Source organism: Nelumbo lutea, chromosome 2 (genome assembly GCF_056320005.1).
Source record: "Nelumbo lutea isolate HS-2025 chromosome 2, American lotus-T2T, whole genome shotgun sequence".
NCBI lineage: Eukaryota > Viridiplantae > Streptophyta > Magnoliopsida > Proteales > Nelumbonaceae > Nelumbo > Nelumbo lutea.
In genome coordinates, this window is record NC_142685.1 from 22,232,219 (window position 1) to 22,256,992 (window position 24,774).

General features: G+C 36.0%; 2 protein-coding genes across 3 annotated transcripts; both read left to right on the top strand.

Moving 5' to 3' along the window:
* The first annotated feature begins 453 nt into the window (after positions 1-453).
* On the top strand, positions 454-7,708 carry LOC148869127 (protein ABIL2-like). Of its 2 annotated transcripts, none has more exons than XM_088967552.1 (8): positions 454-1,119; positions 1,235-1,317; positions 5,423-5,570; positions 5,703-5,802; positions 5,919-5,958; positions 6,621-6,745; positions 6,888-6,970; positions 7,374-7,708. In XM_088967552.1, exons 1-8 carry the CDS (start codon positions 1,036-1,038, stop codon positions 7,458-7,460), a joined length of 750 nt encoding a protein of 249 aa, XP_088823678.1. In that variant the 5' UTR covers positions 454-1,035; the 3' UTR covers positions 7,461-7,708. The 2 variants fall into 2 exon arrangements, with proteins under 2 accessions (XP_088823678.1, XP_088823679.1); XM_088967553.1 differs by having other exon boundaries at positions 6,639-6,745.
* An 8,531-nt stretch (positions 7,709-16,239) lies between these two features.
* Positions 16,240-23,218, top strand: LOC148869128 (homeobox-leucine zipper protein GLABRA 2-like). The gene is made up of 11 exons (XM_088968242.1): positions 16,240-16,395; positions 16,500-16,756; positions 17,492-17,609; positions 17,891-18,082; positions 19,932-20,312; positions 20,400-20,501; positions 20,596-20,805; positions 20,928-21,102; positions 21,374-21,645; positions 21,737-21,823; positions 22,712-23,218. The coding sequence occupies exons 1-11, from the start codon at positions 16,330-16,332 to the stop codon at positions 23,096-23,098; spliced, it is 2,247 nt and encodes a 748-aa protein (XP_088824368.1). The 5' UTR covers positions 16,240-16,329; the 3' UTR covers positions 23,099-23,218.
* The last annotated feature ends 1,556 nt before the right edge of the window (positions 23,219-24,774 follow it).

The following is a 24,774-nucleotide window of genomic DNA, read 5'->3' on the forward strand; positions in this document are numbered from 1 at the left end:
GCCCAAATAAATGTTTATACTTGATTTATTTTTAAAACCGAAAAAAATACTTGATAAATCATTTATGAATAATTAGGCATCATCAGACACCACATCAACAGAATAGTAAATAAACGCTTAACGCTTTCCCCGATGGTTGATGTGCATAAAAATAAAAATTCACTTTTATAAATATCACTATATATGGATAAATATGATGAGAAAAATGATGATTTAATGATGACATGAGGGATATTTTGATAAAAGCCTGTCTAGAAATGTCTACACAACAAAACACACACTAGATCTTACATCATCGTGCCATTTCAAATTTGGGATCGATCCAATTGTAAACAACCTGGCTGAGGCCGGGGTGGGGTCAATGAGGGACCAGCTTAAACTTTCTCTTTTTCCCTTGTTTGTAATATTTTTCCTCCTTCCTCGTTAAATGACTTTGATTCTTTCTTTTTCCTTGTTACTATTCTTGATTCCTTTTCTTTTCTTTGTAAGTGAGGTGACTTACAACTTACCACTAATACATCAAAATGGGAATTGGGATAAAACTTTGGAAAGAAATATATAGCTTCCCAGTTTTAAGTTGTAACGTCCGCTTTTAGTTCAGTTTTCTGCGTGCAAGAAAATTTTGGATGGGTGAAAAGTTGGGGAGTATTTCTGTATTTGTTAAGAGATGACATTTGCTTGTTTAACGCAACTTTCTACCAACGAATCTGTTCAAAAGAAAAAAAGGAAAAGAAAAAGAAAAGCTCAACCAAGTAGACAGAGAAATGCAATAAAAAGAGACATTATATCACGGGACTGGGATACATTTGTCGTCTCTTTTCTTTCCGGTTCGTTCGTACACGCAACACATTGGGTTGATAGAGAATCTCTTCCCAATTTTCAACAATGAAAAATTATGAAGAGCGAAATAAACACAGAGAGATAGATCATCACTATCACCAGACTTTAGTACTGTATCGCGTTCTTCTTTTCTCTGTGAGAGAGAGAGAGAGATTTTGTTGTCTTCTATAGAGACAAGTAGAAAGAGAAGAAGAAATGCAGGACCCAGGAGCGGTGTCTCTACTCGAAAACGTTGATGGCGATTCCAATGGTTTGGCTCGCTTTGACAAGTCTCTGCAGGTGCATCATGCCTGCAACCCCATCTCTTTCTCTCTCCATCTCCATTTTCTTTAGAGCTCCTGCTTCTACCATTCTTCTGGCTCTTTCTGATATTTTCCTTCTATTGCCATTACAGGAGCTGAAGGACTTGCGCTCTCAGCTTCGCTACGCTGCCGATTACTGTGAGAAGGCATTCTTGAAGGCCAGACAGAAGAAAATGTAAGTCCTCCTTACTCCTTCCTGTCTGATTTCAGCCGGTGAACCGTGGACGCCCGGTTCATGGTTCGCCCGACGGTCTAAGGACCGGGGTTTATAATGAAACCAACCGGTGAGCAAGGGCCAACTGGCCAATGGAACGCTGTGTGTCGGGCTGTGTCTCTCTTGTACAACTGCCAATCTGGACTCAACCTTGAGTTGAATCTAACTGCGTAAGCACCCGTGCACCTAACTACCTAAGGCGTAGGCTAACTTGCCATTCAATTGGGCCTCACTGGCCAGGGCTCAAGCCCATGATCTTTCACAATGCTGGGCTGGGCTTCCACTTGTTAGCATTGCCTTACCCATGTCCAAAACCCCAAAGGTTATCACCTTGTACCTGGAGCAGTGACACTTGGGGCCTGTTTGTTTGCTCTTAAGTTTGATATTTGAAAGTACAATAATTACGTTAAGAGATATATTGATATTGATAAACTTTTATTTTCTCTGAATTCTGAATGTTCTGAATTCTGAATTTTGAAAATTATCAAATATCCATTTTGACCCCATATATGAATGCTTTTGTTTGTCTTTTTGAGTGTATTATTGAAAAACAAAAAGTTGTATGATTGTACTTTAAGAGAAAACAAACAACCATTTTTCTCTTAAAGTTAAAAGATTCTTTTTAAGAGATAAGAGTTATGAGGAAACGAACAAGCCCTTGGTCCCCTCAAAAAAAAAAAAAATCATAACTTCCTTTTTCCCTAAATTGATGTTTGCAAGAATCAATTCTACGTTAATGCTGAAGCGAGCCAATTAACATACCAACTAGTCATCACTTGATTGGTTATTTACAATAAAAATCTCTTGAACTTTTGGATTCCAACACTTTTGCCTCTAGTCTGACAATTAACTTAAAAAAAGATTATTGAATGTTGTGTGATGCTTGTTAAACATTTCTAAATTTCCAAACTACCATTTCCTTTATTTATGGAACCAATTTCTCTTTTTTTTTGTCAGTGCAATTAAAGAGAGAGGAGGCAAAGTGCTAAAATTTGATAGTTTAGGGGTGACCAATGTTTAAAAAACGGTCATGGAATTAGAACCATTCTGGCCATTGGTTTGATCATTTGGTTCAAATGGAGTCTATTTTGACAAAAAATAAAATAAAATAATTAAAACAAAAAATGGGTTGACGGTTCAACTGCCTGAATCAACAGGTTATTGACCAATTCAATGGTTTTTGGTTAGAGACTGGGTTTAGGGTAAAATGGAACCAGTTGCTTGGATGGTTCCTAGGCTGAATGGCCTGACCGTCCAGATCAACGGCAGTTCAAAAACATTGGGGGTGACATGGCCTTGTATAGATATAAGAAAATTTGTATATAAGATCAGGGAGACGATTGGTTTTGGGTATTGGCTTGTATCAATATTTTTGTTCTTGTCTCCGTGTGTGACACATTTGTTCACCAAGACATGGAGAGCTCTATTGACAGCTCAGGCTGTCGAATATAGACAGCCTTTTTTTTTCATTTATGGTTTTCATTCCAACTAAACACGAGGAAATTTAGGAAAAATGATTCCTTCTCATTTTTAACATAATTTTCTTAGGAAATAATTTATTTTCTTTTGTTTTTAGTGCAATAAAAGCACTGGGGCCTATTAAGATTTAAGAGAGGGAAATACATGGAGCACAGAGGAGCCCAGCCAAGCATGTACCCACATAGTAATTGCCTATTGGATGTGTGTGTTTTAATATCTAAATCTAAACTAGTGAATGTGAAGGGCCTCATAACCTATTCTGGTTTATTCATCTTTTCTACCATGGTTCTCTTTTAACAATTTTGTATTTTTTATTAGAAATTATCTTTTAAACCAGAATTGTCTACTAATAGAAAACATGAAGCTTAGGGGAAATTCCAAAACTTGATGGGAGATGATGATCTATTATTTGCTTTGAGTTAACATTTAGATTATGTTTGGTTTGAATTAAAAGGCAGGGAAAGGTAGGAAAACCTTTAATCACCCTTTTATTAAATTATTCAGATATAATATTAATTAGGGAAAATTTCCATGACCCCTTGATTGAGAGGAATCGTATCAAATGAAGAAGAGAAGACAAACAATTTGGGCTGAGCAGACTTTCCTCCCCTAAAACGTTATAGCACATTAGTCCTATTTGAGAGGATTCTTAACAATCCAGTTACAAATTTGAAAGCTAACCAAGATGCCCCTTAAAAAAATCCACAGTACTACTCCATTATACCCTAATACTCACTACTATGCAGAAGCAGAATTCACCTTTTCTCTGAAACTATGTCTGGACTAAAGTCCTACCACCTTGTATTTCTTATGTTTAGGCGACCCTTTTCAATGTATAATTTCTTTCATGTCTTTTGGTTAAGATGAAAAAGAGATCCAAGCTTCTCAATCTAATTAGAACATGAACATCTTTGGTCTCATGATTTTCAAAGTTGTTAGAGTCCTCTGAAAGAGCATTAATGAGCAATCAAATATTTACTTAATACAATTCCAATAAACCTACCTAAGCCTCCCCCTATTTAGAGCTCACATTTCATGGGATCAGACAATCTGGAGACCCTTAAATGAGTATACACCAACCTCTGCAATAAATTCAACATATCACATCAACTGAAATTTTCATTTCAATTGTTGGTTTGTTTGCATTTTATTGGGCTCGCATGCTATTGCATTTGCATTAAATTCAAGACATCACATCCACTGATGTCTTGAATGATGCTTGCATGCTATATACCATTTAGGGCTGTAATCGGATTGCATGCAGCAAAATCCGATTTCAATCGGATTATGGAAAGTTTTCATCCAAATCCGATTGGATTTAAAGAATTCATATTTGAATTCGAATTCGAATTTTACCAGATTTGGAACAGATTCAGATTTAATTTTTTTAAAATTTTAAATAAAAGATAAAAGATTTAATTATTTTTCAACTTTTATATATAATAAATTAATATAAATATATACACTAAATTTATTATATACAGATTCATATATAATATAAAATATATTTTTTATAATTTAAATATAATTATATAAAAATCAATAAATATTTAGATTTTAATTGGATCGGATGGAGTCAAATCCGAATCCAATCTGATTATTAATCGAATATAGATTATAAAATCTAAATTCAATCCGATTATATAAATACATCGTCTAAATCCAAGATAATAAGAATAGATGTTAAAATTGGGCTTCAAATTTTTAGGTATCATTGACAGGCCTAATACCACTACAGGAAATGTTTTCTCCCCTATTTGATACAATTCTTAATTTCCTACAAACCTAAAGCCTGGGACAGGCTTTAATGCCTGTTTGGAGGACTTCACAAATGGCTTATGAAATGAGCCCATAAAGACAATCTTTCTATACAGTGAGTGGTACGTGCAGAGAGAAGGAACTTCATTTTTTTTACTTTAGAAGATAACTAGAATGAAGGTTTTTATTAGACACTATTGGGTAGTTGAATGGCACGTGCAGAGAGAAGGGGAGTGGGGGGATGCAGGTCGGACCGGAAACTAGTCCAATCTGAAGTTCCAAACTCCCACCCCTAACTTTGACCCAATCCGAATTAGTCAACCCTAACCTCTTGAAAATTGAAAAAACCTCATTTCTATCCCTTTTTATTTTATCAATCGCAATTTTAGATATAGGTGTCAATGAACCTGTTTTGGGTTGGCCCCGGTCAATTTGGATGGACCAATAAGATACATTGAATTGAACCAATCCAAAGTATTTATTAGATTGGATTAGACTTGGTCCATCCGGAATGTATGGTTGGATTGAAGTAATATCTGGTCCACCTATATAACAGGTGTCAATGGACCAGGTTTGGATTAGAACCAACCTAAATTAAATTGGGCAATCCAAATTAAATTGAACTGGTCTAAAATGGTCCATTGGATTGGATTGGACCCAGTCCATCTGCAATGGATTTATATTGGGCCGGATCTGATTGGACCAAATCCGGTCCAATTGACACCCCTGATTCTGCATGGAAACAATTGCAGCCTAATCTGTGAAATTCATTACCTTAATGGTTGTACTGGTTGAACCAGAGCTAAATATTTGGTTTATTGCTGTGCAGGGTGATGGAGAACACAAAGGAGTACATATGCAGAGCTGTGGTTACCGTCGTTGATCATCTTGGAAGTGTCTCTGCAAATCTTGAGTCTCGTATTTCCCAGAACAATGAGATTTCAGAGGCGGAGCTTCGGATCGACTGCTTGAAACAGGTCGTCAGTCTTTTGATTGAGATCACTGAGATTCCTTCCATTAACTACTTACTACAATGCAATATGATAGCTTACTTCTCTTTTAATCTATCACTGAACTTGGACAATTTCTGTGGATGGACGATTTGTTAGAGGCTCTTAGCTTGCGAACAATATGCTCACAGGCTAGCTCTTGCTAAAGTACACTGGAGTGCAAATTTTCCAATGCATCACCCACGTTACGTTGCACCACGTAACTATTTCTTCTTGCCTTGTTTGGAGTTCTAATGTATTATTCTTGCCATTGTAGAGGAGCTACGTATAAACCTGTCTTACTTTGTTATTTCGTTTGATTTTCTCCTTGAATAGCTGCTCCGGCTCTTGATAAAACAAACAGTGAGCTGATGAGGTACTCTCTCTCTCTCTCTCTAGCAGTCTAGCTATATATTACCTTTGTATCAAGCTTGCAGTCTTGTGGGGGGCTGTTTGATAACAGCTAAAATGGCTGAACTGAATGACTCATCGCTTGTCTTTTAGTGAATAAGTTACTGAGGAGGTTGTGAGTTCTTAAAAGGCTAAAGCTGAATAAGTTATAGGTTGATTATGGTACTATTGAATAATTTATTATTTAATTATTTTATCCACTTAAAAACAAGCAATAAGTCATACAGTTTAGTCACTTCAGCCATTATTAAACCGCCCCTCAATGCATGTTTCTGATAGAAACCAAGCAAATTTGTGGTGAATATTCTATTAAGATTGAGTTTGGTTGCAAATGCCTTTTGGAGACTCAATGTATTGTTATTTGCTACAGTTATGTCAACAGAACATATAATTGATAGCTCTCTTCCTGGGTTTAGTTAACCTGGGACAGTGCTATGCCTGCATATTTGCAAACAAAGCTCCCAAACTGTTTTTAGAAAATTTATCAAGAAAATTATATAACAAACCAATTGTTGCTTTCCTTCCTGGTTTCCAATTTCTTCTTCTTCTTCTTCTTCTTCTCTTAAAAATGCCTACCAAACCTCTCTACTTGATACAGAGCTTATTGTTACTCAAATAGACAAATAGTTTTGAAACTATGTTTAGGTACAAGTGTGGCACAGAGGAGGAAATGCCACTTCTCTTATACACTTATGCTCACAAGTTGGCTGTAGATAAGGATTCAACATTTAGCAACATCAATGAGAAGCTTGGTATGCATCTTATTTCATGTCAAAGAAATTCTCATTTTCATTTTAAGACTACAAATTGTTGCACTCTTGTGTAGCTTTAATTTCCTAGTTATTTCACCAGAGCCATGAGTCTAGTCCCAGTCTGTATCTGTATTTGTTTCAGGATATGAATTCTCCTCATTATTGCCTGTTGGCGATGGTCAGACCATGGTAGTGAAGCTTATAAATCCCTCTTTTCATTTCCAGGTAATTTGTATATCCTTCTCAAGTCTTGTCACACGCTTTAAGTAGTTCATAAGCATAGTGTTTACTTGAATTATGTAAACATTATATCAATTCACAGTATACATCACTAATAAATCATATATGATGGAGGTTATTGTAATGCTTACGTATAGACTGTATTTATTGGGTCTACACTTATGAAAACCAGAAGCACAAGTAGTTGGATCTGAGTTGGGACAGTGCATTATTAGCCCCACCAGATGACTGAACTCAAAGGCAATCTAGGTCTAAATGCACTGTTTGATTTTGTGTAAATAGGCTTGATTAAGAAAATGGCTGTGAAATGGATTTGTTTCATCACAACTTAATGGTTTGTTTATAAAACTGAAAATTGCAGTGATTAAGATGGTTGAATTTGTTGCAGGACGACCATAAGCTTAGACGCGACAAACAAACCAGGAAACCAGTGCAAAGCAATGGCATCTTGTCACTTATTAGGCGGAGCAAATGAACTGTGTAAAGTACATTAAACTATATGTTTTGAAAGTAGTAAGAAATGATCTAAGTGCCAATATTTAACAATGGATATGACATTAAACAGAATGGAATGATGAAACAGGATTCATGTAGCTGACCCCATATAGTTGGGATAAGGCTTGGTTGATGATGATGATGATAGTGATAATGATACTATATGCTTTGTTTTCATTGTATTTCAAGAAATCTCTCTGAATGATAATTCACATCCTCTTCTTCTAATGAGTATAATTCCTAAATTGATTGAGTTAAACATGTTCAAGTATATATGTTCTTAACACAATTGCCAAGCAGTGCTCTTATCTTCAGTACTCTTTTGTCATTGGCATGGAATTACCGAAGCTAACTTATGACCTCTGATGTATTTTCTGTGTCCAACAACTTATCACCTGGATTCTAAGTAATTCATTTCTCTAAAAGAGATTTGACAAATATCCGAGAGAAGTAGAAATCTTTTAGATAGAAAAATTACTAGTTCTTGGACAAGCATGTTATTGTACTGTGAGTTAATTATGGGTGACTGCCACTGCTACATGGCTGAAATTGAGATAAAAAGAAAAAGGAAAAACCAAAGCAAAATCTAGTATAGGCACCGCAGCGAAGCGGAGTTGCTCTCGGAAGACAGATTCAGGTATGATCTGAATGAATATGTCAATGAATCAGGTTCATAAATGTTGATTGTTGCAATAACCATGTGAGAAGGAAGCAGTTCAGGCACACGTCTTTCTTGTGATCCATATTAGTACGAAGTCTACATCAATATATATATGTGGGATAGGATTAATCTCAAATGGAGATATACAAATTTTCTTTTTGTTCCTTGATTTTCCTTTCCAGAGTAGTCCATTCAAGAAATAAGAGGCCAAATGGAAGCTTATATGGTGGACAGATGAGCAAGAGACATGACCTGTTGCATGATTCAAGCCAAACAATTGGGGAAATCATCAACAGACCAAACATTGCTGAACTGAAGTTTTATCTACTACAGAATCCAAAATATGAGTTCTATTGTTCCCTGCTCTGAGAACATCAGCAGGACAAACATTTAATTAGTAATGTCTCTGAGAACCATTTGTTTACGGAAATTATCTGATTGGAAAGGGAGTTTGTGTGGATCATCAACCTAGGGAAATTTCCTACTCCTAATTTCAGAAGACATGTATTTTCTAGTGCCGCACATTTTAGGGGTGTTTGACAACATAGTTGGTTTTGTTTTTGAAAACAAGAACAACTGCCACGTATGCCCGCAAAGACAACATAATTTTGCTGACGGCGCAGTTGCTTTTGTTTTTAAAAATAAAACCAACCATGCATGTTGTGGACCACCCCCTTAATAACAGCAGAATTCCATTAAGAAGCAATGGATGATGTTACTTCAGGAATGGAAATGCATGAACTAAATGACAAGTTTGGGTCTAAAGCAGGATGGTTACAGTTAAAAGGTGGAATGGTAGATGGGAAAAAAAGGAAGCATGGATTATATATTTATTGGGTTCGACTATGATATGGAAAAGATATGATATCTGAAAATTTTCAGACCAATCAAATAGAATCATAAATGTGGTAGTCAAGTAGGTGTTATTTATCAAAATTCATGGGTGGGTTTTGATTGGTCAAAACTCTTCCCATACCAAATCTTTTCCACATTATAGATTATGCTGCCTTTTTGTTGGCATGCGGCTATCAATTCAAACATGGCCGGTTGTATTTGCAAGCAGAGCTGTTCCCACAATTTAAACAAACCTAAGTTCTATCCATTTATGTGTTTGATTACAAACTTATAAAATTAGGATTTCTCTGAGTAGTCTTCTGGATTGCAGTCTAACACTTAGCTGGTCAAGAATGAGGGCATGATGATCTGTAATTCCATCTCACTGATTTTGGCAAACTGCAGAGTTTTTCAGTGGGAATGAAGTTCTGGCCGAGTCCTTGACCAAAACTCTAATAATCTTGCTTCAACAAAAATATTATAATGGTTTTTTCCAAATTCAATCAAACATATATTAGGATTACAACTTTGAGACTAGAAACAATCCAAACTGATGCTAAGTAGGAAAGGTGATTATAATATGTAAGAAATTAATCTTAGTTCTTGATTATTTCAATAATAAGAAGGGGCAAAAGGAAGTGGACAATCCCCTTTTCAAATGTCATGACCTCTCAGCAGAAATCAATGGGGCATTCATGAATGAGTGACATAAAGTGCATATACACTAAAAACCATGGCTCTTTAAAAGCCTTGGCCATAGAATTTGATCAGCATTTACTCCGTATATGACTACTCATTGTTTGGTGGTAGCCATCAGAATGTCTCCTTTACTATCATCTCGTCTACTATTCAACCACTACCTACCTCCCAAAGCTGGACAGAAAGGATAGTGATAAAACAACCCTTACAAGCTTCAACTTTGATCAAGTTTAAACAGATAGTCTTGCCATCCATGTTTGAATCGATTTGGTGGGGCGGCGGCTCATGCCTAAGCGCGGAGTTTCGGTATCGGTATCTTCTACGAACTTTCCACATGTAGTATACCAAGTGATGTTGTTTGGCATGGCTGTTTGCTTCCCAGGTTCAGAGGGTGAATCCATCAAGCTTATTGACATTACTAATTAAATAGCATTTTGTTTAGCTTAGGCAACTTGGATAATTGTACTGATAGAGGCTCATCCATCTTTTGTTAGGATATTTAAATGAAATATCCTCTTAATATAAATTAATCAAGTAATGTTAGACCAAGAAAACTTCTTTTGACAAGCATATAAAGAACAAGACTGGTAGATAAAAATGTTCACACCTTCCTAGCTACTTTTCAGTATGATGTTATAACATGTCTGTAGCTTTAAGTGGTTTTACTGTAAAGATTTTAATCAACATCTTCTTTTTAATTTATTCATGGGGCCTATCGGCATAGTCGACCTGAAAATGGAAAACACTCTCTAATGGTGATAAAAAAAGATTGAACTCTATGACATCTTGTAGGCTTAATCATCATTGTATATCATCATCCCAACTATATGGGGTCACCTACATGAATCCTGTTTAGCCATTCCTGTTCAGTGCCATATCCATCATCAATTCAAACTATGAAAACTTAAAATCATTTTTTTTGCTACTTCCACCCAAGTCCTTCTCAGCCTGCCCCTAGCTTTTCTAGCCCCTTCAACTTGTAACAGATACTTCTAATGGGTGTTGTAGATGGGTCTTCTATGCATGTGACTAAACCACCTCAGTCTACCATCTCTTATTTTTTTGGAACTACTGCTAAGTTCCTTCATATGATTTCATTTTGGCCCTATCCTTTCTAGTTTTATCATCTCTGTATGTATTGATCACCTGCAGATCCTATTATAATCACTAAATATCTAACCTATAAAATTTCATCCATTTCATTTTATCTAGTTCTTTGTGTTAGTGCTGCAAACATTTGAGGCTCCTCATCCATATGACTTTTCATGATGAGGAGCTTTTCCTACATTAACTTGATAACATTAATTAGTCATTGGTAATGCCATTTCCAAGTAATTTGATGATCTTAGCCATGTAGTTCACAAATAGCCTTCCAGATTATTTGACCATTGAATAACAACTTCACAAGATTTTTATTGGTCTATACTTAAATTCTACTGCAGGTAATTATGTCTTTTGTGGGGTGGTTGTCTGGTTGATGATCCACCTAACTAGCCTATAGATGTTTTTTACTGTAGCAGAAGAACTCTTTCAGGGTTTTTATTTTATTTTATTTTTTTATATCAACTTTTAGAGTTTTGATGATCCACTTAAGTTGAAATTAAATTAATGATAAAGTACTAAATTTACTTCTTTGAGAGAACTCCTCCCATCTCCTTCCCTCATCAAAAATAAAATTTAGCTCTTTCCACCACCTTCCTGCTCAAAGAAAAAAATATTTATATATTATACTATTATTTGTTTGATAGTCCTTTTTTGTTCTGATGCAACTTTTTGTTCTAATGTGATCTTGTGGTCAGCTTTCCATAATGCAATCAAATACATACTTTTTTACTTTGTATTTCCTTTTGTAAGCACTATTTAAAGCACCATTATTTTTTTTCCTAGTGGGCTAGTGGCCTCATTTTAACACGTTAATAATCTCCTTACATTCCTGCAGATTTCATGCCTTCTCAGGAAGTTTGTCCCAGGCTTATCTCATCTTCTATGTTTTGAGACCAAGAGCTTGTGATCTAAGAAAACAAAAGAAAAAGGAATCGAGGCACAAACAATGACAAATGATGATGATATCCCTCTCTTATATTACTCTCGATTCCTTGCTTTCAGTTTAGTGCTTTCCTTAGCTGATGAAAAGGATGCCTACAAGCAGCAAGATAAAGAAGGCTAAAGTGGAAAAAGAGAGATTCAAAAGTAACTAAAAAACTAGGAGGGGGCTGCAATTCAGATTTCTGAGGTGGATTGCAGTTGCTTCAATGCATGTGAATGTCACACATCTTATCTGCTATTCAACAACTACCAATACATTAGGAAAAAGGCCTAAAAATTTCAATTGTTTAAATACACATCAAAGCATGGTTTTCAAAACCAGACCGGACCGGACGGTCAGACCGGAAAAACTGGGAACTGGTCAGCGTTTTACCCCAGAATCGTAATTTTGCCAAAAAACATTGATTTGTCAGAATGGGCCCTCCGTTCAGTTTAAATGGTCAGACTGTTCGACTTGGAAACCGGACCCTGACCGGTTCGTTGTCCGGTTTGATTTTAAAAACCTTGCATCAAAGTACTTCAATCAATGGTTTTTGTGACAGGTCATAGTTAATTATCAGAAATGAAAAGCCAATCCAAAATACATATGCATAGGTTGTAGCTAGGTTTGTGTGTATGTGTGGCACTTAAGCTTGCATTTATGAATATACTTGGTAAGCAAAGAGGAGGGTTCAAAAAACACCATTTAGAAATCAAAGTTCTGGCTTGGCAAAAAGGGGTCATTGAGGAAGTAATGGTCAAAACTACTACCACTACTACTACTATTTGCCACTCCCTTCCATATGTTGTGTGTGAACTTAGCTTGGATATGTTAATTGGTCCAAATAACTAAAAGAGATTGTTGATGTTGATGAGAGAGAGGAGAGCATTGTTAGGGCTTCTTCAGGATTGAGATGTCATTTAATGTTCCACATTTTGGTCTTCTAGAGGAACCCCTTTTGTAATTACTTCTGTTAAAAGCATATGTCATAAAAAGGAACCAAATGAATAAATCAATTCTAGATATCTTGTACTGATTGTTCACTCTTATATGGAAAGCTTAAGAGGAAGAGGGAGGAGCTTTAGTCCATATTATATATCAATTAGATTAGTGTCAAAAACTCAAAATGATAGAACAATAATATTTTGGTGCCTCGTTTTGTTTTGAAATCCTAAGGAAATATTTTAGATCATGAGAACAGTGTTGGTAGAGGTGTACTTCTATCCAAACAAAAGTCTTAAAGCATCTGAAATGGTGTATTGTGGCCATTATTTTTTTTCAAATTAAGGATAAGTATTCTTACCAAGTTATAAGCCTTTTTATTGGCTAAATCAATCCTCTAAAACCCATATGCAAATGCGAAAAAGTACACTAATTAAAATGATAACGGAAAACCAAAAAAAATTAAAGGAAACTTGGGGATGTTGGAGAGAGAGAGAGAGATGGTTTTATAATTGGTAATATATGGAACATCATACAACTGTTTCTTTTCTGTTAATGTGTATACAACAACTGCATTCTTCTGACCTGATTTCTATTTTTTTTTTTTCTGTTTTTTATGACAAATAGTTGTAATTCTATTTTTCATACAATAACTGCATTCTTGTAGTTTAAGGGAACTGACACCAAAACTGTCAAAAGTTAATCACCACCATATACCAGAGATTTGATTCAGGAATAAAAATGTGTCTGGTATCAGCCTTATTTTGCATAGTTGTGCATTATCATGATCAAAAGTATCACATTATGCTCAGCCATTAAAAAGTTAATAACCATGCATCTGATTATATATATATATATATATATATATAGTACCGCATCATTTGCAATGCATTTTCTGTCTTGACATTGTGATTTAACTATTAAGGTCTATAGTTAACCTCAACGGTGGAATTGTGTTGTTTGTATATAAAAGATTTCATTCTCTTTTTCAAAACAGTCAACAATTTATGTTACTTTATTATTATTATTATTATTTTGAAAAGCAGCCCATAGGCTTAATTCATTGCACCAACTCAACCTCCAGTACAGGACTGAAGAAATGCTTCACTTCATTGGGGGAAAAAATTGATACTTGGAGGTAAATTCATTAACTCACTACTTTCAGTCTTTTAAATGATGTGAAGACACACAAAAGGACACCCCCCTCTTAAAAAAATGATGTGAAATGAGACAGAAGCAACCTTCTTGTGATCTTGGCTCGGCTAGGGTAAGCAAATCTGACATTATGCTACTCTTATTCAATTCCATGACCCATCAAAAGTAACAGTGAACAAGGACAGTGATCATATAAAAGGGTAGCAGTCCAGTGCATGAGGCTCCCATTGGATGAATATAATGCGGGGTTTGGGGAGGGACAGATGTACGCAGCCTTACCCCTATACATTCCGAGTTTCTGTTTTGAAGATTTGAACCTTTGTCACCCAAGTCCCAATGCAACACCCCAAACCCTAACCATTGTGCCAAGGCCCACCGTCAAAGGGCAATGGTAATATAATAGTCATCACAAAAGTACCCATGCACGGTCATTGGATATATTGAGGGCTGTGATTTAAACGCTAGAGAGACCGGTAGCTATAACTACATACTGGTGTGTGCTATCCACCTAATGAGTAAAAATCTCAAGTGATTTCTGGGTTATTGTATGAACTTTGTTAATTAATCTGCCATTAATGGTCATGGATGTAGCAAAGAAATATTGTGGAATAATAAAAAGAAAACCACTTATTACAATATGTAATATAGAATATTAATGGATCAAAATCAGTTCCAGATTTCATCCTAGGAGATGGATTACTTGTGGTAAATTAATGTAACTTAAAAAGAAAGAGAAGAAGAAATGGAATTCTGATTGACATAGTGGTTTTAATTAGATTTATACTCTGTAGCTTGTGATATATATTGAATATATAAATAATGAATAATCTATGTAATTTGACCAATAGGCAACAAAGGAGGGAGTCCACTGGCATCAGCGGTGGTTCCCTATTGATGAATTCTCTGCAAATTCATAGAAGCATATAGAATAACTGTATGCTGTACATTAATTCCATTTTTACACAGTTATCAACAGTTATTAGCTCTCTCTTGTACCTTATTTAAACCACCATTTTAAACAAAACCTCTACTTCAATGACATATAATTCTGTCTTTAAGTTAATTTACTGCACAATAGGGAAATGCATTTTGTTAGTTTAGTAAGGATATTAACCTAAGTAAGCATTAATAAGGCTGTGTTTGGAAACAATGCAAATAAGTGTGAATGCAAATATGTAGAGTGTAAAAAGATTCATGTAAATTGTAAATTTGGGTTAGTTTTGTATTGACAAATTTCCCTTCTTACCAAACAGATTTTTAGTTGTAATGGATGCAAACATGAATTTCAATAGAGCATGTTTTTTTTTTTTTATCAAAAGCCCCCTTGAATGCAAATTTACTTCTTTTTTATTGATGTACTTTTACATCTTATTATCAATGTAAATATGCATTGATCTGTCATTTGTCAATGCATAAATGTAATGGTGTCAAACATAGGCAAAAGTGAACCAGAATACAAATTTACCCTGAACCGGGATTTACACTCCATTTGCATTATTTCCAAGCACAGCCTAATGTGTTCAAATGTGAATTATAATACTAAAGAGGCAAACATTTTCAACTTGGGTTTTGGATTAATTATCTAATGATGACAATGTATATAAACAACAAATTGTTAAAATGTCAAGCCAAGAGTAATCTATATTGATGCCATCACAAATCTATTTGAAAGGTGGAAAGAGATGGGAGAATGGGTAGTTGTGGTTGATTGGGTGGAGATAGAACAAAGTAAGAACCTGTTTTCTCTTTTCTAATTGTTTAGTAATACAAATTTTTAAGAAAATAAAGAATAAAATGGTCATTTATAGAAAGAATTAATTGTTAGAGTAGTATGTCATCTTAAGATAAAGATATTTATACTTTCTATAGATTATTCTTTAATGTCTTAATTAATTGCTTTACTTTAAATATGTAAATATTTGAGTATATATATGGTTGTAATTAAATATGGGTTGGATGGTTTACATACAAAGGATAATATTTTATTAATTTATCATAATATATATTTATCAAAAGAATTCTTAAAATATTAGTAGTTAGTAGTTATTGCAAAATATTAGTTATAAAACCATGAAACCAGGTTTGATTACTCAAGGATTTTAGACTGTAAGGGTTATTTGTTTATAAAATATTGGTAAAAGGATTGTATTTTGATATTTTAGTAAAAAAAAAAAAAAGAAAAACTTGAAACCATTACTAGCCTTGCAAGCAAAGCTGAGGGTATATATCTGATATATGCAACTCAAAACAGTTGGGCATTCTGCATTCAACCGCTTCAAGTTAGTTATGGATCCTCCTCTCCCAAATATCTAACGTTCAACACCTACCAGCCAAGATGCACCACTTACGTTCAAGTCTCTCTCACCCCGAAATCTCAAGAACAATTAACTCTGAATTTCTTTGTTTTATATCCTTAAATCTGTTAGACCCCACTTCTCTCTCTCTCTCTCTCTCTCTCTCTCTCCATAGCCAGTATATATGCCCCTTAAAAACAACCCTTTCGTCATCCGAGAGTAACTGTAATAGGCGTAGATGTCGAATTATCCCAACTCCCGCACCAAAGACTTTTTCGCCTCTCCAGCTCTCTCTCTCACTCTTGTAACGATTATGCATGAAGCCCTTTTAGTTTTTTATTTAGTTGGTCTTTTTCACTTCTTCTTTTTGATTTTTTTGCTTCGTTTTCTTTTGGGTTCTGCTTGAAGGCCGGTGTTTTTCGTGATGTTGGCACACCAGCAGCGGCAAGCATGGAGGTGGAGGAAGGAGATGAAGAAAGTGGCGGAGGTGGAGGCCGAGAAGACGCGGTTGATATTAGCAGCGAGAACACCGGTGGTCCTGGAAAATCCGACGAAGATGGCGATGCCGAGGGAGGGCAAGATGACGATGGTGATGACGGGAACAAGAAGAAGAAGAGAAAGAAATATCACAGGCACACAGCTGGGCAAATCAGAGAAATGGAAGCGTGCGTTCTTCTCACACCTTCCCTCTCTTTCCCGTTTTCTCGTCAAGTTTTCCATCTATATACTTGAAAGTTTTCTGGGTTGACTCGGGAATTGCCTCGAATTTAAGTGAATCACCATTGCCAACGATTCGGTAATGGTGCCTCCGTTGTTTTGAACAGAGAAACAACGATAAGGGCATGCGTTTGAGCATTTCGACAACTTGGGTTTTCTCTAATTTTGTGTTTTTTTTTTGTGGAAAAATAACTAAAGTAAATAGTATCAATTTGAGCATTGAAAGTTGAAACCTCACCGATCTATATGACTCAGGTGCACCGAGTTAATTACTCAGCCAAGCTCTTGGCTCAATTTTAACAGTTCATATGGAACATATATTCCTCATACCTATATCAATTTTAATTACTTTGTTTTCAATATAAGAAGTTTTCCTTGTGATTTTAGTTTTTCTTTTTCATCTTTTTTTTTTCCTACTTAATTTGTATGTATGTTAATTCAACCAATATTTTATCATTTCCTAACATGTATTCTGCTTGCAAATGGATACAAAAATCATATATCTCTCTCTATGATTAATTGTAAAGATTCATTTCATCCATTCTGTTATATTTTCTGTAATTCAACATAAAATTCTTCAGTTTTGCTTCTTGAATATTTTCTTTAAATTCATAAGTTACTACTACAGGAATTGTATAGATTTTCTATTTGTTCATCACGTTGACATGGATATATAATTGCAGGTTGTTCAAAGAGTCACCTCATCCAGATGAGAACCAGAGGCAACAACTGAGCAAGCAACTAGGTCTTGATCCCAGGCAAATCAAGTTCTGGTTTCAAAATCGTCGAACCCAGCTCAAGGTACAAAATGACCTCCATATATGTATCCAAAACTGTTCAAATTGGGATTAGATGGAATAATCACTTAACAGTCCTCGATCACACGGGCTGTCAGGAATCAGGATCATTCATAAAATCAATATCTTAGAAATTCTTGCAACAGTGATTGGTCTGAACCTAGAACATGATAACAGTTATGATCAAGTCATACATTTGGCAGATATCCTTGCTTCATGGGTCCTCTTCTTCTTCTTCTGTTTTTCTTTGTTATCCTGTAATGGTGACTGGTAAGGCTATTGCAGGCAATACAGGAACGCCATGAGAACTCTCTGTTGAAATCTGAAATAGATAAACTCCGGGAGGAGAATCGAACCATGAGGGAGAGCACTAAGAAGGCATGTTGCCCGAATTGTGGTTTTGCGACCAAAGAAGCAACAATGACAACTGATCAAGAACAACGACTACGGATCGAGAATGCAAGACTGAAAGCTGAGGTTAGTGCAGTATATAATTTAATTAGAAACCGTGCTTTTGTCTAAGCTATCTTCTTCTTCTTCTTGAGATAACTCTAGCTCATTAAAAGCTCAAAACTGGACTGAATCGGCAGGTGACTCAGGGTATTTATCCATTTTATCCGCCTGCTATATGGGGCTTAGATTCAAATATATTCTTTGACGCGTTTTAGACGTAGGCAGATTAGATAGATATGATCAATTTGTTGGTGGGTTGGCTCGGTTGATCCACCAGTCAAACCCGGTTGACTCCGCATGACTATAAGGCACGTAGGCACGTGATATCAAAAAGTGTGACAACTCTCACACCAGAAAATGGCTAACACATGGGGAACGGGATCTACTCTTCACACGCACATCCACCGTGCATTGAGAACATCTCTCATCAATAATAATTTATAAGTATAGAAGATAGAAGATGTTTCCAATGCATGGTCCTAAAACATGGGCCAATATTAATGAATGCCATAAAAAATTGAAACCAATTAATCATCAGAAAAAGGCTAGCGGTAGGCCTCATCTGTGACAATTTCTGCCCAAAAAAATTGGGCTGTTGTGGTTGAGCATCTATTCCCCTAATAAGCTATTAGGGTCCATTGCATCCAATAAACTATTAACTGTTTTCCCATATTGCATCCAATCTGGATCTAAATAATAATAATAATAATTTCTATATTAATCTAATAGAAATTAAAGGAAATACATTTATAAATAAAAGCATTAAAGTAAAATATAAGTAAAGTTGCTTGAGAAAGACCTTTGTAATTAATCTATACGTAAAAGATCCTTTCTTGAAGGAGCATTGTAGAACTTGACAGGATAAAGAATAAAATCCCACTCTCCCATATATTTTCCCTACATCATAAAAATCAAGAAATAGAAAAAACTTTCTAACTCTCTTATTCTACCTATTCTCCCATCATTTTCTATTTCATCTATTAACATGAGCTGCCCATAATGACAAACTATATGTTTTGGGTTCTTTATTCTAAAAGTTGCATTTTTCGTTGTTTTTAAATAATCCACAACCCAAGGTGAATCTTTCTTTTGCCTTTATGGTGTTTATCATTTTGAAATCAGCACTTTGAGTGATTGAAAATAAATTATTTTTCTTTTAATTTGTTGCATAATATATTCTTATTATGGTTGCAAAAACAAAGTTATAGAACAATTTTATATGGTATCACTTACTAATACATAACTAATTATAAAAAGGTCTTCCCCACCTTGATTATTAGTTATTTGTTTTTAAAATTTAAATTTAGCAAATTAAATCCTGGAATATCACAAAGGATATTTTTGTTTAGGCTCAGTTCGGAAAGAGTATAAATACAAATATATAGAGTGCAAAGCCTTATATTTTGTATTATTTTGTATGTATTTGCATCGTAGATATTTGGATTTGTACTCTTTCCAAATTGAGCCTTACAATTCAACTACGTGCATGGTCCGAATTTGTACTCTGCTAACAATAAATCCCAATTAGTTAATATTTACTTAACTTTTTATTGATTCACATTTAATTAACAAGATGTAATTACCATCACCTTCAATTAATAATGTCTTTGTTGCACCAAAGGGAAATCATAAGGGAGCACCCCACATACACATCTCAGCATGCATGTATTTAGGAGTTTACATTTCCGCCCCCACAACACATCCCCATCGTGTATCGATAACATCTCCGATGATAGTATCATCGAAAAATATTTCCAATGCACGACGGAGATGTAGTGTAGGGCGGCCCCTTGTGGAGCGGAGATGTGATCTCTGCATCGAGAACTATCTCCATACTTGTCATCGTGACATGTTTTGATCCTCTTGCATGCAGCTCGAAAAGCTACGAGCAACTGTAGGGAAATTCTCTGCAGGGACGGCATCACCCAGCTCCTCGTGCTCTGCAGGAAATGACCAAGAGAAAAGAAGCTCCTTAGATTACTACTCTTGTGTTTTTGGGCTTGACAAGTCCAGAATCATGGAGATGGTCAGTCGAGCTCTGGAAGAGGTCAACAGAATGGCCACCGCAGGTGAACCGCTGTGGGTCAGAAGCGTCGAGACCGGCCGTGAGATACTTAATTATGATGAATACATTCGTGAGTTCTCCGTTGAGAATTCCAGCAGTGGGCGTATCAAGCGATCCATCGAAGCCTCCAGAGAGACCGGCGTAGTCTTCGTCGACCTCCCAAGACTAGTCCAAGCTTTCATGGACGCGGTATTTAAGATCTTCACCTTTCTTGTTTCTTAGTTTCGCGTGGGTAATTAAAGCTTCTGGTTAATTTGATTATTTCCCTGCTTGTAGAATCAATGGAAAGAAATGTTTCCTTGCATGATCTCCAAAGCAGCTACTGTAGATGTTATCTGCAACGGAGAAGGCGTCAACAGAAATGGTGCAGTGCAGCTAGTAAGTGATGCATCTTTGCTCTCCTTCATCTGTGTTAGCTACGATTGATAGATGCATGATGAGTAGATTTTCTAACATTCATCGTTGATCTCAGATGTTTGCTGAACTGCAAATGCTCACACCCATGGTGCCCACGAGAGAGGTCTGTTTCATCCGATACTGCAAGCAACTGAGTCCCGAGCGGTTCGCCATAGTCGATGTATCCATTGACAAGGTTGAAGACAGTATCGATGCATCCCTCGTCAAATGCAGAAAACGGCCGTCTGGCTGCATTATTGAGGACAAATCCAATGGCCACTGCAAGGTACTCATCTTAGTTTGATTGGAAACTTCAATACTAAAAATTTCTGCAACGAGCGAGGTAGAATTTCTGCACTATATATAAGATCGAGTTCTGTTCTTGGATAATCTTTCAATGGTTTTCAGGTGACTTTGGTCGAGCACTTGGAATGTCAGAAAAGCACAGTCCACACCATGTTTCGCTCCATTGTTAATAGTGGGTCTGCGTTTGGTGCGAGGCACTGGATGGCAACACTTCAGCTCCAATGCGAGAGAATAGTTTTCTTCATTGCCACCAATGTACCTACAAAGGATTCAAGCGGTTAGTTCCATTTTAAGGCGTCGTTCGGCAAGTATATTCAAAAAGATCTTTTAAGTTATAACCACTTCACTTCCATGGTCAATCGAGCTTTTGGTGTCTTGTCTTTAAAAGTGCTTTCATTTGAAACTTCCCCAAATTCAACGCCAAACTTTTTCGATCTTACCAACTTTTGATTATCAAAACAAATATTTCAAACTTGCCAAACCCCAAAAGACCAAATGCCACCTAATTAATCTTGAGTATTGATTCAAGCTCATATGTTGAACCACAGGAGTAACTACTCAAGCGGGAAGGAAAAGCATGTTGAAGTTGGCTCAACGAATGACAGAGAGCTTTTGCCGTGCTGTGGGTGCATCTAGCTTTAACACATGGACCAAGATCTCAGCCAAAGGAGGAGATGACATAAGGGTGGCCTCTAGGAAGAACTTGAATGACCCAGCAGAACCTCTGGGAGTGATCTTATGTGCAGTTTCATCTGTTTTCTTGCCTGTCTCTCCCCATGTTCTGTTTGATTTCTTGAGAGATGAGGCTCAACGGACTGAGGTCAAGGCCATGGACACTATATTCTCTTTGATTTTTCATAAGATTTGATGGGTCCATTTGCTGATTTCTGTTTGATGAATTAATATTTCAGTGGGACATCATGTCAGCCGGAGTTCCAGTTCAATCCATTGCAAATATAGCCAAGGGAAAAGATCGTGGCAATGCAGTAACAGTCCAAGTAAGTTCGCTTTGATTTGATTTGATTTTTTTTGAAATAAAGATAATTCGAAAAGGGGCAGGGTCAGATATTGGGAATATCTCTATTGTCGTTCATGGGAGATGTTCCCAATACAGGGTGATGGTGTTCTATAAATATAGATGTGGGAACAATTTGTAGTACTTAAAAGACAGGCACGTGCACAAATCACACTTCAGATATTCTACCCACAAACTATTTTCACATCCTACCCACAAAGACAGTAGGGCTGTGTATTGGACATTATGAATGATAAGCCAAGATATATCTCCAATGTGTGCATTCAAAATTTTCACACGATATGTATCATTAGGTCTCTGATACCCCACCAACCGTGTGGTGGTTCCGTTGGCATGTTAGTTAGATAGTCCCAACAGAGACGTGGATTAAAATCCCACTATTGTGTATCTCATTTTCGTTGAAAAGTTAGTGTTTTGTGTTAAGTACCAACACACTTTAAACCTTCAGTGTGCCTGTAACGACCTATGGGTAGTGATATGGGAAGAGTTGATGGGTAAAAGATCCAAAGTTGGCACGGAATGGTGGGTGAGTGTGTGCATGTGTTACTTCAGCTCTCACACCTACTCACAAGATCCAAACTTGGTACGGATTGGGAATACCACCCAATGCATAATAACATGTAAGAGCGAGAATGAGATGCTCCCCATGTGTGGCTGCGATCTCATGTGGGTAGAAGATCTGGACTGGTGCTAGTCCAGCGTAACCTTTACATATATATGGTAACCATAATAGTCTTTCACCACTAGCCCTGACTTTGATAATCTTTCCGGTTTCAGTCAACTTAGAATTGAATAACTCATCATCTCCAAACGAGGGTTAATTTAGAATTCATATCTGTGTTGAATTCAGGCGATGAAATCAAAAGAGAGCAGCGTCTGGGTGCTGCAAGATAGTTGCACGAATGCTTATGAATCCATGGTGGTGTATGCCCCAGTGGACATCCACGGAATGCAGACAGTGATGAGTGGATGCGATTCAAGCAACATCGCCATTCTGCCTTCAGGGTTCTCGGTTCTGCCAGACGGGCTTGAAACGAGGTCTCTGGTTCTCACTTCGAAGCCAGATGATGAGGAGAAAACCATGGAAGGGGGTTCTTTGCTTACCGTAGCTTTCCAAATCCTGGCCAAAAGCTCCCCCACAGCCAAAGTGACGATGGAGTCTCTTGAAACTGTTAACACACTCATTTCATGTACGTTGCAGAATATAAAGAGAAGCTTGCAATGTGAGGAGGGATGATTACTCATTTGATAATTAAGCTGCTTTAACTTGTAAATTAAATACTTCAATCCATAGGAAATTAATTGTAATTAAAAGGTCTATAGTATTCTTATACATGATTAATTCCATTTATTAAATGCAATCCAAAATGTGACCCATTATTTATGTAGATCCATGACCTTTGATATGTTTGAATTTTGCAATTTACACATGTTAGCCTCTCGATGATAGGGCTGCAAATGGCATCTGTTCCACCAATTGAATCCAATTAAGGCAATCTGAACTCAATCTGTTGTTTATAATTGGAATGCATATGGATCTATCCCTATTAGAGGCGCTCTCGAAGGGTTCCTGAAGGGAGCAGCCCATCTAGGCTCTCCTTCCCCTTCCACCTCCTGGTTTCTCTCCCTCATTCCTCTCTCTCTGTTTTGAGAGTCTTCCTCTCGAGTTTTCTCGAGGCTTTCCTCTTGAGTTTCTCAATGTTTTGTTTCTTTGTTCGTGATTTGAATATGTTCGTGGTTCTCGTTCAAGTTCGTTGTTCGCCGGCAAAGCCAATATTTTGATCCCTCTGTTAGCTCGCGGTTCTCCGATAGTTGTTGTTCATGGTGAGTCCCATTCGCGGTTCTCTGGTTGATGCTATTCATGGTGAGATCCGTTCGTTGTTCTTCGACGATAATAGTCTTTTGGAATCCTCCTCTATCAGTTTCATTCGCCGTCTGTGGTGGATTGGAGATGTGCTTGTTTACTTCTGTTGGTGATTTGATTCATCGTTTCTCGGTTGCAAAAGATCTTTAGGTTCTCCTTCATCAATTGTTTTATTTTGTTCTCTTAAGAAATTGTTTATGGGTTTTCTAATTGGCCTTGTTAACTTTTTTTTTTTTAATTTCTTGATTGAATAAAATATGATGCCTAAGGGCAATTTCAAAAAAAAAAATCTGGATCTATCCCTATTGGATCCGAAATTAGTTAAAAAAATAAAATTAATATGAATTATTGATTATTAAGTTAAGTTGGCTTCAATGTTGCCATATGCTAAAATTTAAAGTATATATACATGTTAATTTTTAAGTAATTATTCATTACATTTTGGATAAAATATACAATATTAAAGTGATTTTAGATCATTTTAGTTAGTGAAAAATATAATATATTGATTAGGGATATAATATTTGAGTCCAATCCAAGTTTGATCTAAAACTAATGGATGATATTCAGTTCATATTTGAATATTAACACATCAAATTTGGATATATATATATATATATATATATATATATATATATAGGTACATTTATTTTGAATCTAATCCATTTGTAGTCTACTCAATGATAATCAAAGAGAAACTAGGGGCACACAGTAGTATATTCAAAAGGGATAGAGTTTTGAGAAATAAAAAATGGTTTGAAGGTGGGAGAAGGTATAGGAATCCCAAGTTTTAATAGAGGAATGTTTTTTTTTTAATTTTAATTATATAGGATAAAAATAAAGGAAATTAATATTTTAATTGTTTTATAAAACACTAATGTTATTGTATTTATAAAATATGCATATTGTTAGAGATTAAACATATATTTACATGTAAAAATATGTTTATATATTTTAAAAGAAAATTTGTTGAATATAAAGGTTAATTAGCTCTCCCCAAACCCTATACACCCCGGCCCCCAACTAAAGTGAAGGCGGGACTCAATCCC

Bases quoted from the DNA above. Each gene is read 5' to 3' on its own strand.
- LOC148869127 (XM_088967552.1), top strand. From the start codon at position 1,036: ATGCAGGACCCAGGAGCGGTGTCTCTACTCGAAAACGTTGATGGCGAT. The intron at 5,571-5,702 runs GTCGTCAGTCTT...ACGATTTGTTAG, and splicing joins GGATCGACTGCTTGAAACAG to AGGCTCTTAGCTTGCGAACA. The intron at 6,971-7,373 runs GTAATTTGTATA...AATTTGTTGCAG, and splicing joins ATCCCTCTTTTCATTTCCAG to GACGACCATAAGCTTAGACG.
- LOC148869128 (XM_088968242.1), top strand. From the start codon at position 16,330: ATGTCGAATTATCCCAACTCCCGCACCAAAGACTTTTTCGCCTCTCCA. The intron at 16,757-17,491 runs GTGCGTTCTTCT...ATATAATTGCAG, and splicing joins CAAATCAGAGAAATGGAAGC to GTTGTTCAAAGAGTCACCTC. The intron at 20,502-20,595 runs GTAAGTGATGCA...CGTTGATCTCAG, and splicing joins GAAATGGTGCAGTGCAGCTA to ATGTTTGCTGAACTGCAAAT.